Consider the following 18,164-nt stretch of genomic DNA (forward strand, 5'->3'; position numbering starts at 1 on the left):
CGATTTAGCCATTTGTTTTCCTGTTACGGAATAAATTATTCGTCCAATTTATTTCATAGGTTTCGTCGCCTCCGTATGTGCACATAATAGAGTTTTATACTTTACGACCGATTGTTCTCAATTTAACTGCCTTCTAAACATTCTAAAAATCAATGAGACTTTAAGCAATATTGACATCTAAGCCAGAAAAAAGTCACCAAGACGTCAAATCCCTGTCAAAAACTTGTGTTTTTTTATTGCGTATTCAATCATAAAAAACAGTATGTTCAATTTTTTTAAAATTTAGGTTGCTTCCCGCCAAACCGAAAGTGAAAAAATTGTAATTATTTTTAATGAATCCTTTTCTTTTTACTCTAAATGGAAAAAATAGTGGTAACAACTTCAACAAACAATTCATAATACGTAACTCCTTCCTTTTTTTCCCTTTCCTTTTAATGGTTAGGTTAGGTTAGATTGGGAAAACCAACACGCAAAGTTAAATTTGTCCAGAATATAATGGGTAAAATCCTGTTTTGCCAATTCTTGTAATTATATCTGCTGTAGCGTTTATATCAAGGCAGTGACGAAGAAACGCCGAAGCAAAGGCGACAATGCGTGACGCCGCGCTCTCCCACACGAATCCCCGCCGGAAAACTTACACTTCAACGTTGCCATTTTAGATGGTGGATGATTGGTTGCCTAAGTGGCAGTAAGCTTCCGAATATCATTACTTTAGTCAGCGATCGTACTTTTCGCGTCGTTCTCTGGTTCAGAAAGGCGATTTAGGTTTGGTAAAGATGTTGGGAAAAGGAATTGCACTGCGTATTTACGTTATCCAAATTAGCCCGTATACAATTGGTGCTTAATTATTTAAAGCAGGGAAGTCCGTTGGCGGTCCGGGCATTGAGTGAAATAAAATAGTACGAGTAATATCATACACATTTTGACCACCTCAGCGGACGCTATTGGAATGCTGCTCTCGCCTACAAAGGGCTGGCAGATACTGTCAAGCAATTTGTTAAAGAGGACTACTTTTGCGGTTAAAGCACTAATTAATCCTTGAGTAAGTAAAACAAATCACTCTCTAACGTTATTATTTAAGATTGTACGAAACTGCTGTTTTAATAGCTAATATCGAACAAAGCGTTGTTCAAATGAAAAGCACCAGGCGTTGAATATAATAAATTAACTAAGCCTTTGAAAAAAACTGAGCCAGTCAAACGAAAACAACAAATATAAAATGTATACATTTATTTTACAGCCGTTTAATTTCTGAGTATACTTCCGGATAATTTTTTGCCGGATTTTCTACTTGATATAATTCCCATTTTCCCTTACTGAAATTATTAACAGCAAATCGAGCAAACAAAAATAAGAATGGTTTTATTTTTATTGTATTTATGAAGCTCTAATAATTTTGCTCGCCAATTTTCTGTGTCATTAGCACCACTTTCATTCCTTACGTTAAAATAACTGGATGTTTCATCGATTCTCGCCCAAAAAACGATTGCTTAAATGAGGTTATGAGTATTTTGGTTTCTATTGGTGTCAGTATTTTTATTTGACAGTCTGGTTTTTTTGTATTACAACTTTCTTGAACATAAGTAAATAAGACCCCTTACACTTACATTGCACAACTGAGCTGTTATAGTTATTTACGTTATAAGTCCGGTAGGTTACTTGTAACAGTACGAGTTAGACATTATGGACGAGGCGACGTCAGGAGCCGAGTCAAGAATGTCTTAAACGAGTACTGTTACAAGTACTACCGGACATATATCGTAACGTATTTTATTTCATACTGTAAGTCTGTTTTGTATCATTATTTCATTTCAAAGATTACAAAATTTCATTATATTGTAAAAATCGCATTACCTTGTTTCTGTGGCAACGGCCGTTGCTATAGTTTGTAGTTTGTTTACATTGAATTTTTTTCATAAAAATGGACGCTGTAAATGTTGTGGGATGTTCCACTGTTCCCGATACAATCCTGTCGAAATCTCATGAAGCAACCGAAAAGTTTGTTCCTAAGAAGTCGGCCGCAAGGTATGAAAAAGAGTACTAAGTGTTTTGCCAATGGAGGCACGAACATGGGGCGAAACAAGTAGAGGAAAACGTCATGTTGGTATACTGTTTGGATGCAGTAAGTTTTTGAATTGAGATTTTTTTGCCTGGGTTTCGGTGTTAAAGCGTCATGGGGCATGGAAAAGCTCATCGACGGCAGAAAAATACATCGAAGGCTCGGTAGAAGGAAAAGTTAAGATTGCCCGTATGATACAACTGATACAAGGCGGCGAAAATTTCATTGATATTCTACAGCAGAAGGAATCAAACATGACTAACTCGACATCCAGTAATAACCCAGGCGTTAGTGTTAAGGGCAATACAAATTGTTGCATTACAAATCAATGTTAATGTTTGAAATAAAGAATTACAGCCAAATTTATGTTGGGGTTTTTAATTAATTGTGTGAAGATGTCAAATTTGATGTATACAAATAACAGTCCGGTAAGTGTTGCTTAGCGACACTTACCGGCTCTGATGCTGTAATAACTCACCTACCGGACTCAAAATGATAGTGTAATCGACATCTACCGGACACTATGAAATAAATGTGTTAAATGATATTGCACAAGTTGTCATCGGTCATTTTCTTGTATTGTGTTGCAGTTGTTCCATTTGTTTTTGTTTTATTTGTTTTTCTTTAATCACTATTTTCGGATAGGTGTGTACAGGGTGGCTCCAATTGGACACTTTCTTATTGAAGCACTCTTTATTTTAAGAGATAGACGAGGCCCATTTTTGTCTCTCAGCTATCTTTAAGCTTTTCGCCGCTAGGGGGCGTTTCTCAAATTTAGTTGATTCTTTAATGGTCCATAACAAGTGATACGTCAGAATTTAGGAAATTTTACGCTATTTTCAAAATCTCCACTTCCGCGGCCGATTGTCATGTCACTCTTGTTGCATCATGTTATGACCGTCCGAAGCTGTTCATTATTTCGTTTCTGAATTGCGTTTTCAATGGTAAACCGGAGTCTTCTGATGTCTAAAGATTCGTAGAAGAGATTCGATTTCATAGGCCTTTTAATTTAAAGTGAACTAGGTGTGCGAACGCGCATGGTTGTGGTGAAGCTTCCAGCTTTTTGCGATGTCTGGACGGCCGCGATGCATTTCCGGTTACGGTTATCCCCTGAACGAACTCATGGGAATGGTTTCCGTAGAACTCTTCTCCAGTTTCACATAAAACTTGATCGCCATCCATTGCTCAAGCGACTCTCAGGGAACGGGCGATGCGACCGGTATGCAACTGACGCTTGTTGGATCGTGTTGCTAGATCTCCCACCACAATCTCAGCCGATAGAGCGCGCTGGCGCGTACAGTCTCGGAAAGAAAGCATTCACTGACATTATTTTCCGGACAAAGTCTGTATATTACTTTAAATACCCACGCCATTGATGATTAATATTGTGCTTCTTTCTTTTTAAAACAATATTTGATATTAAATATAATCTGTAATCTTATAAAGAGTAATAACACGATGTTTACCCAAACATTGTTTAAAATTGAATTACGCGCACGTGTTTTTAAATTGAACAGATAAACGTGGCGTTATCGGTATTTTAGGATACCTAAACTGCAAAACTCTACACATCTATTGACTTACAAAACGATGCTACTATCAAAAATTGCAAATATTACAAACTTTTATTGCGTCTTCTATTATCTCTTTATTGTCTATACCGCTTTTATTTTCCCTGTTGCAACAAAGAATTGCTTAAAAATGCATGCGCCCTTTATATTTTACAGTAGCTAACTAAACAACATTAAATCGAGGGGAAACGTGCTAGCGATATTATTTCATTAAAGTTAAAAGGCAGTTGTATTTAAATTAAATTAGAAATTCAATTATTATTCGCTAAAGTTCCTTAAGCAAGGATGTAGATCCTAAAAATAACTTTCCATGTTTATATAAGGGAGGATTAAGGAGACGAAAATATTTTTTTATCTTCGCGAACTGTAATCGATCCCCGCGGCAACATTGAATGATACTTCTAAAAATTTTTTTCTTGAAAAATTACTTTGCTTTTATCGAGGGAATCATGTGGGATAATTACATAAATGCGTAGCATACAAATGCTGTACAGAAACGGAATTGAACGTTGGAAGAAGTAATAAAATTTACTGTTTAGATTGCATCTCATAAACTTACTTAATCGACAAATTGCAATACGTAGAACTACAAGAGTCAATAACGAGATTACGAGTTTCTACAAATGTATCGGGTGATTTAATCAAGAACGTGTTGGGTAATTAAACGTGTATGCATTTACAGAATTCCTTTAGTATGGTTAAAAATTGAACCAGAACTTAATATCAATAGACCTTGTCATCTTACGTTTTGCTGTGCCAGTTTATTTCACTCTGTACACGAAGGAAAATGTTTGTTAAAAATAATTTCAAATTTAATAACAAGAATAAGAAAATATAATTGTTGATTCTACACACTTATAATTGTTAATTTTTATCAAAATTGCAGAAAACCTGTGAGATAATGATAATAATAGTAATAATAATATAATCAGAAACAATCCTACATATAATATCGGCATGCACACGACTTGCACAAACTGAATACAAACATCGACACGATCAGGTAGCTAAAATCATACATCAAAAATAAGCACTTAAACACAATCTCATAACAGATAAGACACCATACTACAAATACACGCCACAGATTATACTTGAAAACAACACACACAAATTATATTGGGACAGGACACTACTCACAGACAAAACTATCCACAATAATAGACCAGATATTACACTTATAGATAAAACACAAAAATCCATTTGTATTATAGACATTGCCATACCCAACACTAACAACTTAACTAAAACACATGCAGAAAAACACCGTAAATACACCGATATAGCTATCGAGCTTAAGACGCAGTGGAGAATGAAATCTACTGTTATAGTTCCCATTATTCTTAGTGCTACCGGAGTTATACCAAAGACAATACACCACAATTTACAACTATTAGGTTTAGACAAAAACACATACAAACATTTACAAAAAGCAGTCATTATCAACACATGCCATATTGTTCGTAAATTTCTAAACATAACACAAGATACTACATACACAAATGATCAACAACGTATACATGTAAACAACAGTACTCGCTCACAACACGGTACACAACATACTGTAATATCTCCACCTCTAACCCAAACAAACACACAAATACAACTTACCGAACAAACAAGTACAACAAATGATACAACATATACTACAATCAGAGATTCACCTCTGAGGCAAACCACATTACCACGACCCATTAGTATTCAACCCAAACGCAAAAGCCTAAACAGCACTTTAGACTCACAACATGATACACAACATACTGTAATATCTCCACTCTTAACTCAACCAACCACACAAACACAACTTCCTGAACAAACAAACGCAATAAATACAAGTAACGCAACATGCACTACAAAGACGCCCTCACCCAAAAAAGTTACACGGCCTAGCACAGCTAAAAAACACAATACTCTTTCTTCTCAGAAACACACCACGTTATCACAACCCACTCGTACTCAACCCAAACGCAAAAACCTTAACAGCACTACTGGCTCACAAAATACTGTAATGTCTCCACCAATAACCCAAGCAACCACACAAATACAACCTCAAGAACAAAGAAACACAATAAATACAAGTAAGGCAACATGCACCACAAAGACAGGTCCACCCAATAAAATCACAGAAACACACCACGTTATCACAACCCACTGATCGTATTCAACCCAAACGCAAAGCCAAAGAAACACTTACACAATAAACTCCATTTAATAAAATTACAGGAATTATTATAATGATTTTTTTGTTTGATTTGTTTTCCTCTTTCCTGATAGCGTTGGCTATTGTGCCCATCAATAGCTATGTTGGTAAGTATGAAATACATACTATCTCTAGATTTCCAATGTGAGGGTGTGAATTTTTATTTTATTTATTTATTTCTTTTATTTTTTTTAGGACCCTACATAACTTCACCAGACACAGACACAGACACTAATCGTTACTTGTGTGGGGCTAAGTATTTCGAGAAAAAGATGAAAAGAATGGACGTTGAAACTTGTTTATTAGCAAGCCTTATTGTATGCGAGGTCGGCGCGTAACTGCCGGCCTCGGATTGTTTATTCCCTCAGGTCGGTTTTTCCACATTCCAACCAAAAATATTCTATTGTGTTAGGGGCTGTAACGGACCGGTCGAGCACGCTAAAATCACGTGCTCGGGTCGTGCTTGGCGGGTGACGCTACAACACCCCCTTGCCAGAATTTTGGTTTATACAAAAATTTGAAATAGTAAGTGACACAAACGATACTGTTTAAAATAATACAGGTTTTGAAACTTAGAACTAGAATAATACACATATGTACATATATACAACATAGTCAAAAAAAATCTGCGAATTGTCACTTCGTCACGGCTATTTCACCACACTTCCACCAAACCCGCTTGAAAACGATCGGGAAAACGCACTTTCCTGTTGGATGTCCTTCTTTCTTGGACGGCGCCTTCCGGCGTGTTTTCCGGTGCTCTAGGGGCGGGTGTAGCTGGTATTGGCGAGTTGTCAGGGTTGTCGTTGGTGAGGGTGTAGGCTGGTTTGAGACGATCTATTGACACAGTGACGTTTTTGCCATTTACATTGACAACAAACGTCTTAGCGTCCCGGCTTACCACTTGGAACGGACCGTCGTAAACGTATTGCAGGCAATTCCTAGCTGCGTCGTGACGTATGAAGACGTGCTCTGCGGATAGCATGTCCTTGAAGATAAAGGTTCGTTTCTCACCGTGCAGGGCGTAGTTGTTGGAAATGCTGCCGTAGTTCCTGGACAATTTCGGATTCGTGGTGTTGTGGTCCAGTGGCTGTCGATAAAAATTCTCCGGGCAGACGTACATTTTCACCGAGTACCATTTCCGCCGATGTTGCCTGAATATCCTCTCGCCAGGCCGCTCGAATTCCAAGTAGTACCGACGGGAGGATTTTGGTCCACGTTTGTGTTTCGTGACACTTTATGGCGGATTTAAGTTGACGATGTAGCCTCTCTACCATACCGTTGGATTGAGGGTGATATCCGGTTGTCCTTAGGTGAATTGAACCTGTCACATTGCAAATTTCTTTGAACAGATTCGACTCAAATTGACGTCCCTGATCCGTGGTAATTCTCAGTGGCACTCCGAATCTTGATACCCAGCCGGTGTAAAAAGCTCGAGCAACGGTAGCGGCTTCCTGGTTTTCCATTGGGTATGCTTCCGGCCAGCGTGTGAATCTATCGACGCACGTTAGGCAATATCGGCACCCTTCCGAGACAGGCATCACGATGATATCGATGTGGACGTGCTCAAAGCGCCGTGACGGAAAGTCGAACTTGCCCAGGGGTGCGGATACGTGCCTGGTGGTTTTGGCGCGCTGACACTGGATGCACGCTCGTGCCATTCTTGCGACGTCTGCTTTTATTTTCGGCCATACAAACCGCTGACTAACGAGGCGAACAGTGGCTTTAATTCCCGGATGCGACAGCTGATGTACCGAGTTGAACACTGCTTGACGAAATGCAGGTGTGACGAACGGTCTGGCTCGGGTCGTCGAAACGTCGCAGTAGACTTCCTTGCTACTTCCCGGAAGCGATATTTTCCTTAGTTGCAGACCGGATTCGGACTCTATGAACTTCTCCAATTCTTCATCCGTCTCTTGGGAGTCTGCGAGTGCCTGGTATTCCATTGTTGAGGCCATTTCGTCGATCCGCGAGAGGGCGTCGGCCACCACGTTTTCTTGCCCGGGTATATGCCGTATGTCCGTGGTAAATTGTCCGATAAAATCTAAATAACGGAATTGTCTCGGCGTGCATTTGTCGAGCTTTTGGTGGAAAGCGAAGGTGATCGGTTTGTGATCTGTAAAGATCGTAAAACTCCTTGCTTCCACCATATGCCTGAAGTGTTTGATGGCCATATATATTGCCAGTAGTTCTCTGTCGTATGCGGAGTACTTAGTTTGTGTCGGGCTCAACTTTTTGGAATAGAATCCTAACGGCTGCCATTCTCCGTTGACGCGCTGTTGTAGGACAGCTCCCGCTGCGGTGTTGGACGCGTCGGAAGCAATCGCTAAAGACGCGTTATTCTTAGGATGTGCGAGTAGCGTAGCGCTCGAGAATTGCTGTTTGCAGGCGTTGAAAGCGTCCTCGGCCTGCGTTGTCCAGGTTACGGGGTTGTTACCTTTAATTTTGCCGTGTAGCAAGTTGTGCAATGGAGCTTGAATTTCGGCAGCCCTTGGAATAAATCTACGATAAAAGTTTATCATACCTAGGAACTGCCTCAATTGCTTCGCCGTCTCGGGTTTTGCGAAAGACATGAGCGCTTCTACTTTCGCCGGATGTGGTGATGTACCGTTGTGTGATACGCGATAGCCCAAGAATTCGACGGTTTCCCGTCCGAATACGCATTTGGATGGATTTATAACTATCCCGTACTCCTGGAGACGTGTAAATAGGAGGTGTAGGTGCTCCTTATGTTCGTGCTCGTTTTCCGACGCGACTAAAATGTCGTCCAAGTACGCGTAGGCGAAATCCAATCCTTGCAGAACACGGTCGATGAAGCGCTGAAAAGTTTGGCCGGCATTGCATAACCCAAACGACATGAACGGGAACTCGTAAAGGCCGAACGGTGTAATTATAGCCGTCTTTTCAACGTCCTCTTCCGCCACCGGAATTTGATTGTAGGCGCGTACCAGGTCGATTTTGGAAAATATCAGTTTTCCGTGGAGCGTCTGAGCGAAATCCTCCAAGTGTGGAACGGGGTATCGATCTGGTATCGTGCGCCCGTTTAAGGCGCGGTAATCGCCGCAGGGACGCCATTCGTCATTTTGTTTGGCCACCAAGTGTAATGGTGATGACCATGGACTGGAAGAAGGCCTCGTTAATCCCATCTTCGACATGGTGTCGAATTCTTTCTTCGCAATTTTTAACTTCTCCGGTGCGAGGCGGCGTGGTTTACTGCTGACAGGTGGACCGAGAGTCGTCTTAATTTGATGTTGGACGTTGTGCTTACGTTCACGGAACGTGCCGACGGGTCGAGTGATGTCTGGGAAACTTTGAAGGATTTGGTGATAGGCGGATGTGCCGCAGACCGTCTTGATGGAGGGAACGTCACACGTTGTCACCTGACCTTTAGAGATCACGTTCGTGCTCTGGTCGAGCAAACGGCCGTTTTTTACGTCCACTAATAGCCCGAAGTAGGCAAGAAAATCAGCGCCGATAATGGGTCGCGAAACGTCGGCGATTACAAATTGCCAGGTGAAATCGCGTCTTAACCCGAGGTTTAAATTTAGTAATAACGTTCCATAAGTATTAATGATCGTACCGTTTGCCGCGGAAAGTTCGTAGTCCGATTTTTCGCAAGATTTACCAACGAGTTGTTTTGGGAACACGCATAGATCGGCACCGGTGTCCACAAGGAATTGTATTTTGGATTCGCGATCGGTTATAAACAGGCGGCTCGTCGCGGGGCCACTGTCGCTGGTTGCCATTAGCGATCGCCCCCCTCGTTTCCCGCTTGGAACGAGCAGGGAGGGTCGCATTTTTTGGCGTCGGTGTCGAAACGCCAATGATACCAACAAATTTTCTTCCCTGGTCCACGACTGACGGAGCGGGCTCGTGAGCGCGACCTGGGTCGTCGATTTTCATATCCGGTGTCTCGTGAAAATGGGACTCGTCCTGGTAGGGCCGCGATTTCGTTGCGCATAATTTCCATCAGTTCTTGTTTCAACGATTTGGCAATTTGGTTTAGCTTCTGGTCAAGGGAATCCACGGCGCCGTCCTGTCTCGCGTGGACTGGTACGATCTGGCCGTTGGGCGCCGCATGCTCAATGACACTGTCCGCTAACTCTGCCACCTCGTCGAGCTGAGTGTTCTTCTGGGTGGCCAGGATCATTTGTATATTTCTGGGCATGCGGCTTACCCATAGTGTCCTTAAAAGTTGGTCGTCCGTAGTCGGTCCCGCAAGTTGGCGTAAATGGCGGAGGAATTGGGAAGGTCTACGGTCCCCTAACTCTTCTCTCTCTAGGAGGCGACGGATTTTATCCTCTTGCGACGAGGAAAGTCTTCGTGTGAGTTCGCTCTTCAGTTTGTCGTACGGAGCTGTAGTCGGTGGATTAAGGAGCACGTCCCGTACCTCTAGAGCGTATTTTGGAGGGAGCGCGCCAGCCGCATAATCAAACCTCGTGCCGTTTGCCGTGATCCCTGCCGCAGCGAAATTTCTTTCCAACAAACACATTTCCGGATCGGACGCACAAAATTCCGGTAAGCGCATCGCGACGCGATCTACCGATACCATGAGGGCTGGCGTTGAACTTTCACCGTCGTTGGCCATGTTTCCTTGCGCACTGGCGTTGAATGTCCTTTCCGCGAAATATCCTGCCGCACTTTACGCGATAATCACGTCGGGGTCACCAATTTGTGGGGCTAAGTATTTCGAGAAAAAGATGAAAAGAATGGACGTTGAAACTTGTTTATTAGCAAGCCTTATTGTATGCGAGGTCGGCGCGTAACTGCCGGCCTCGGATTGTTTATTCCCTCAGGTCGGTTTTTCCACATTCCAACCAAAAATATTCTATTGTGTTAGGGGCTGTAACGGACCGGTCGAGCACGCTACAATCACGTGCTCGGGTCGTGCTTGGCGGGTGACGCTACACTTGAGTTCTCACAAGAAACACCGACCATAATAATAGTTTACCCCTTGTGGGTTTCAGAGATTGAATTACTCCCGTCCTGAAGAAGTCGGTCGGTCAATGGGCAGGAGAGGCGGCTCATAAGTTGCTGCCAAACATCGTTCTTCCTCGCACACATACCATCCTAAACACCATTCCATCATCTCCCAATTGAAACATGAAACTTTGACATATACCTGGTGTCGCCGCCTCTCCCAGGATTTAATCAACTGTCGTGAGGATGCGTCCCTGGTAGGCAAAATTAGGGACGTTTCACCGCTATGCCATCGCGCTGGGCCGCGACATATGCCATATCCGCAAATTGAGCGTGGTAAGGAAATGAATGGCTTGGTGCCAGCGAGTCGTAAGGGGGAGTGAAGAAAATATTTGAAAAATAAAATGCGAAGGAAATGTACCAGGCAACTCTTCTCCCCCCATAGATCTAGATAAACCATCTAGAGTGAGAGATTATGAAGAATTCCAAGCAAATTCGGACTACGTAGACACCAATTTATCAAGCACTAACTGACAAGGTCAATTGAACAATGGCCGGCAGTGTGAGTATTCCATGAAATACATTCCTACTAAAGATACCTACACAAAAAGAAATAATAATACATACGAAACTATCAAACCAACGATTAAATCATGTTTATTTATCACCAATTTGTATAAAAAATACCAATAGTAACTCTGTATACCAGTTCGCGTTTCCGTGGCTAATCGGTTCTGAGTACTGCCACTTCCTAGGTAGCAGTGACACGTATTATTTACATCATTTATTGGTGATTAATGTCGTTCTTTTTACGTGAAATTTCTCGTATTTTCGACGTAAAAAATACGTGGTAATGTCACAGACCGATTACGTAATTTATTTACGTAAAATACACGTCTCACGTGACGTGTAAATTACGTACTTTTGATGCCGTCATCAACACGTATTTAGAACAAAATCTATAGTAACATTCTTTCACAATTGTAGAGAAGGCAAGATGTTTTTATTTTTAGGTTATAATCTAAAAATAAAAACATCTTTGACTTTTCTCTGATTGTGATTCTGCTAAATAAAGCACATTTGTTTCAACAATATTTATTTTTAAAAAAGCATTCCATGCTATAATATAATAGTCATTTTTATTATAATAGGTACTTCTAAAAATACTAAATGTGCATACATTAACATATAGGAAGTGGCTACTCAAACAATGAGTGAATCAAGGGCATTGATACAACACGAGTAGCTTCAGAGGTGGACATGTCTATATCATAAGGGCAAACTAAACACTTCGCTTGCACTGAAGAAATGGGCCAGATTTCCGCATTGGTGCATAAATTCGAGAGCATATGTATGTGGAGTTGTTGAGAATCAATTGGATAGCAATACAATGGTTCATATGTCAAATATCTCCTACCAAGAATAAAAACTTCATCATTTGAATTATTTTGAATGATGTTTTCTACCTTAACAACACAATTTTCTTTCATTAAGCAAAATGAATTTGCACTACTGTAAGAATTAATTTTAATGACATAAGATTCCAATTGAATCTTTTTAAATTGTGAATAATATCGCATATCAAAAGGTAGAGGTCCATTATTATTATTATGTTTTTCAAAAAGTCCAGTATTTATTGTAATAGTAGGTTTATATCCGGTTTCACTTATTCGCTTACACAGTTGTTGTAGAGGCTTAGGAGTTTTAATTAGTCGCTTCAAATAGCCTAGATAATTTTCAAACGAAAATGCCGAAAAATTATCCAACATCCCATATAATGCCACATCAGATTTTAAGTGTATCAAGTTATGAACATTATATATGAGAAATTCATCACCATATATATTTTTAGAATGTTGAACAAAAGTCTTTAAAAACTCCCCTCCAAAATCTATTCCCATTTCAGTAATATATGTGTCTGACACAAAACATGTAATACCACTGTGCAAAAGTAAAAAATGTTCGTAAATAGCAACATCAATAATTTTGCGTAATACAATAGGGCCTACATACAAAAGAAATGTTCGGAATTCTGTAGCCTTCCAACGCATGATTTCTAAGAGTGAACGCGGTTTCCTATTAAACTCTTCAGGGATATATTTTTTTAGATTATCTAATCTCTTAGAGATCATTTGAACATTCTTACTACACATTCGTACATGTAAAGGTCCACTAGTCCATGCTATTAATAACTTTCGAACAACTCCTAAACAAACGTTATGCATGTAATCGATGGGGAACTTGGTCACTAATCCAATATTTAAATCTAACAATGGCGATGTTCCGTGGTGATGGTCATCATCTGTTTGCATTCGAAATGATTCATCTGTTCGAGGCTGAGACAATAAATTTTTGAAAATGATTCTTCCATTTTTGTAATCACCAGGGGCAGTGCACTTTTCACAAGATGAATAGCCTGAATGGGATTGGATGCGTTTTAAAAAAGCTCGTGCAGGAGCATCGCAAACGAAACAGTGTACTTTTATTGTAAAATGTTTGCCATTATAACTAAACCCATTTTTTAACAAATTGCTCATTTCATTAACAAAATCGTTTAGGTACAAGTCGAGGGGAGGTTTTGAAGAACCACAAAAGACCGCAATTACAAATGGGCTGCTAAATTTTAAATTAAACACTTTCCCTAAAATGGGCCAAAACTGTAAATTTGAACTTTTGAAAATAGGAATCCCATCCACATTAAATATAAGATTAAAGTTGGTTTCTGAAAAATTGGGGTAGAGATCAATAAACTTTTGAAGACATTTTAAAAGACCAAAATAATAGAATTCGCCATTATCAAATTTATTTACTTCAAGTGCAACAGGTGTTTGCAATAAAGTACGGCTATCAAGTGGCAATTCTGGATGATAGGGGTGCAGAATATGTAATAATTTGGTAACTGTACTATGAGGAACCCTACCATCAGTAGCCCATATTTTTAATTTATTGAAAAGGTCCAACTCACTTTTATCCTCGCCTTTGTTAGTAAAACTTACTTTTAAATTGTGACATTCTAAATTAGATTCTGATAAACCAATACTTTCACTTTCGTTTTGTGCATCAGCTGCTGTGTTTGCCTCATTTTCTATATTAACAATACAACCATCCGCATTTGAACTAGTGTTGAATGACCCAATTACTGCATCTTCTGTTATTGCATTAAAGTCCACAGGATTTGAACAATCTTGGGTAATGACACTCACCTGAGTATCTTGTCCCGAACATAATTGACGAACAGAAGATGCAGTGGCCTCAGCTACTCGTCTGTACATTTGCCTAGGTCCAACGATTTCCTTCCTCTTTCTTTTATACATACCTATTCAAGTGCTTAATAACTAAAAATATGAATATTTTTATTTTGACTTCTTCTGCAACTTTAACCTTTGCGGCGAATGCTTCAACCATTCCTTTATGCAATTTTCCACATCTTTAATAATAATAATAATAATAATAATAGATTTATTCTGCAGTGTAGGTACACAATGAAATTACATATTTTACGTAAAATAAATAACAATAACAATAACACTAGCAGAAAAGGTCAGCAATCAGTTGTGCAGGTAAGCAAACCCCTGCAGAACTGGTCTTCCCTGCCACCCAACTTACAATTATAACACAAAACAAAGAACGTGCTCAGCTCAGTTTATAACAAAATTATAACTATAAGTAAATAAAACAGCAAATTATAATAATGACGTATCTCATACAACGATCGCGATGGTGTTTGATCCAAGCAATAATATCTAACATGACTTTATATTTTAATGGAAAACGTAATGTTCTCCCTTAAAAATATATTGACTTTAAGCACAGAGTCCAATGCATTCTGTAACATGAAATTAATAACCTTTGACGCAACATATGTATAGGATCCCCGAAATTGCATTGTCCTATGCATCGGAGTGACAGTAAGTACTTTACCGCGCGTATTTCTATTATGAATTTCTCTCCGGTAATGAATTTTATTATGTAAGTAAGTTGGGGTACTATTTTTTACAATTCCTAGACACAATCGAGAGTAATGTAAAGTTCTCCGCTGTCTAGTATTTAACCACCCAAGTGAATGTAAACACCCCGTGACATGGTCTCGTCGTCGCAGGCCACAAACCAACGCAGGCATTCTGAACTCTTTGTAATCTGGTTCGGTTGTACTCAGTCAAACAGGGCCCATACACTACATCGCAATAGTTCATGTGCGATAACACTAATGCATCGCAGAGCATACTTTTAGTTTTATAGTTCAACATACTGCGACTGCAGTATATAAGCCTCAATCCAGCATACGCATTTTTAATAATATTATTAACATGTACATCAAAACGCAACTCCGAATCCAGATACAGCCCAAGATTCTTGGTAACATCCGTATACATAATGTACTCGTTATTTATACATATTTTAATTTCCGAAATGCATTTTTGTCGAGTATTTTTTCGACCGAAAAGCATAACGCGAGACTTTGAAGGATTTAACGATAAACAATAATTATGTGACAACTCATATAACGAATTTAAATCGTAGTTGATACGATAATTAGATTGCAATATTTCATCTTTATGGCATGATAGATATATTTGGGTGTCGTCTGCATAGAAATGACTTTTAGTATACTTTAGGCAATTATGAAAGGATGACGTATATATTATAAATAAAAGAGGCCCTAAGATTGAACCTTGTGGGACCCCGCTAATGCATCTGAGAGGAATGGAATAGTTCTGGTTGTATTTAACCAGCTGAATTCTATCACAGAGGTAGCTCTTCATCAAGTTCAAGGCGTCTGGCTGAAATCCAATATTGTGAAGAATTGCAACCATCAATTGGTGGTTAATTCTATCAAAGGCCTTCGAATAGTCTAATAGAACAAGTGTGGTAACCATATCGTTATCATTTGCTGCCAAAATATCATCAACAATTGTTAATAGTGCCGTGGCGCAACCGTAATTTTGCCTGAACCCGGACTGCTTTGACGGAATAATTGAATTGTCATTTAAATGTGCTTTAATTTGCTTACATAAAACTTTTTCAAAAATCTTCGAAAGCGCGGGTAAGATGCTGATTGGTCGGAGATCCTTGATTTCGATTGGTTTTTTAATTTTAGGTAAAGGTATAATATGACCGATTTTCCATTCATTTGGAAAAGTACTGACCTCCATAGAATAATTTATTATGTGAGTTATGTATTTGACAATATGCGAAGAGCACCTCAGCAGCATCTCAATACTAATCCCATCGGCACCGATAGCTCCAGACTTGATAGTCTGCATTGCAGAAAGCACCTCCTCCTCAGTAGCAAATACAAATTTAAAATTACTGACATTGTTTCTAACATTATTAGACAACTGAGTAAGAGTGGCATTGTCGGGTGCGTCAGTTGTTTGAAACGATTCCACAAAATACCTATTAATCGAGTCCAGCTGAAGCAGGCTCTCGGGCAGGGTATCAGTTTTGTTACTTTTGCTGTAGATATTTAGTTTATCTAGTTCCCTATAAAGTGTTTTGGTAGATTTGTTTCGACTGATAATAAACTCCAAGTAAGCCCTTTTTTCGCGTTTAATTGCCGCAGTTGTAAAGTTTCTCAACTGTTTATAATACAGGAAGTCAGCTTGACTTTTAGTACGTTTAAACTTATGAAGTGCTCTATCTCGTAGCTTCATCATTAATTTAATATTATCAGTTACCCATGGGGTATTGCGCCTCCTCCAATTCCCAGACCTAAATGTGATAACCGGCGCATGCTTATCAAACAGTTCTAAAAGCAAACCATTCAAAATCTCTAATTTTATATTTACATCATTTACATATAATATTTCAGAAAATGGCATGCTATGTAGGTCATTTAAAAAATGTTCTTGTTTTATGTCTTTGAACTTTCTGGTCACAATTATTTTAGTTCTGTCTATTTTGACCCTTGTGGTGATCGATAGTGTGATGACACTATGATCAGACGTAATATTACTGTTATCAATGATTTCTGAAGAACCTACTTGAACTGCACTACTCACCACAAATAAATCCAACAGAGAGGAAGAAGTGCGTCTCACTCTCGTTGGTGCGTCTACAACTTGACGCAAGCCAAAAGATTCAAATAAATTAAGTAGACGGTTAGAGGAGGAGGGTTGAAACAGATCACAGTTGAAATCACCACAGCATACCATCTCGCTGAATAACATGGTTATTGTACTATAACAATCTTCCATAACACTTATGAACTCGGGAAGGGGAAACCCAGGAGGTCGGTACACTACTCCCAAAGCTACATTAAAATTGTCTTTAGTAAAATTCAACCATAGTTGTTCCGTATTGGCAGAATTAATATTATGTAATACTGTAGCGGTATAGCATTTTTTAACGTATATTGCTACCCCTCCTCCGCGTGTACCCCGGTCTCTTCTGAACAAAGTATAGTTTTGCAATGCAACACAATCATCCTGTATGTTACCATTCAACCACGTTTCAGTCAGACATACACAATCATAATTCATACTAAGTACAAAGTCCCGCAGCTGATCAAGATGAGCAACCAAGGACCTAATGTAATGTAATGCTATCAACTTCAATAAAAAAATGTATATGATTAATCATGATTTGATTTAGGTATACAAGAACGCATAGCTCCCAAGAGAAATAAATAAATACGTTGCAGTGTACCAATCGCCATCTCAATAACACTAATTAACAAAATACTGCTAAGCAGGTAAGATCCGACTGCAAAAAAAAATATAATAATATCCATTAATTGATTTCATACACATACACACCAATAATTAAAAATAAGAAATTAAGAACGCATTTTAATATGTAAGTCCCTAGTGCTATATAAAAAATTAACAATCCGAAAGAGATTATAGAAATAAAAACATATTCATAATTTAAAGTAATAACAAAAAAGACAAGTTTCAGAGACACCAGTATAGAATAATGCAAGCACAATTTATTAACAAAAGTATGGCAAATAGGTTGCGATACGCAAGGCCAACAAACAACAATGTGATAATATACCTAAATAAGTACCTAACGCGATAAGACCCAGTTACCAAAACATAAACAAAACTCACGAACCCATTCATTTTAAATGTCAAGTTATCAATATTAGTGTACATCTTTAAGGCAGTTTACATCATTGATGACATAAGCACGAGAGTTATCACTTTTCACCATTAAAACAAAAAAATTTGGCAATTTCATTTACAAAACTCGCAAAATGTAAACAGAATCCGAGACAGAATCCAAATTGTGTTGTTGAAGTGGATAGTAACTAGTAAGATTAAATATGGTGTATCGCTCTCCAGGTAAGCTCATTAGAAACAAGAAAAAGGTATCGCATTCCAGGAGGAATAGTACGTCTCTCTCACGTACCGTATTACAACCCAAAGGGTCTTGTGCTAACATTAAAAAAAAAGATTTTCAAAATACA

At 39.0% G+C, this 18,164-nt stretch overlaps 3 protein-coding genes across 3 annotated transcripts in view; 1 reads left to right on the forward strand and 2 right to left on the reverse strand.

Moving 5' to 3' along the window:
- LOC116166911 (glucose dehydrogenase [FAD, quinone]-like) overlaps nt 1-18,164 on the reverse strand; it is a 361,388-nt gene that overhangs the window by 37,060 nt on the left and 306,164 nt on the right. The gene's annotated exons all lie outside the window — the stretch shown is intronic.
- Nucleotides 9,576-10,418, reverse strand: LOC116166998. The gene has a single exon (XM_031482232.1). It carries the CDS (start codon nt 10,416-10,418, stop codon nt 9,576-9,578), a length of 843 nt encoding a protein of 280 aa, XP_031338092.1.
- Nucleotides 11,301-18,164, forward strand: part of LOC116166618 (choline O-acetyltransferase) — a 104,143-nt gene continuing 97,279 nt past the window's right edge. Inside the window, exon 1 of the mRNA XM_031481618.1 lies at nt 11,301-11,312. Within this exon, the coding sequence (XP_031337478.1) occupies nt 11,301-11,312 (12 nt within the window). The remainder of the gene's footprint in view (nt 11,313-18,164) is intronic.

This window comes from Photinus pyralis, unplaced genomic scaffold, assembly GCF_008802855.1.
Source record: "Photinus pyralis isolate 1611_PpyrPB1 unplaced genomic scaffold, Ppyr1.3 Ppyr1.4_LG3b, whole genome shotgun sequence".
Taxonomy (NCBI): Eukaryota; Metazoa; Arthropoda; class Insecta; order Coleoptera; family Lampyridae; genus Photinus; species Photinus pyralis.

What these genes read in the sequence shown, in the direction of transcription:
- LOC116166998 (XM_031482232.1), bottom strand. Translation starts at nt 10,418, where the DNA reads ATGGCCAACGACGGTGAAAGTTCAACGCCAGCCCTCATGGTATCGGTA.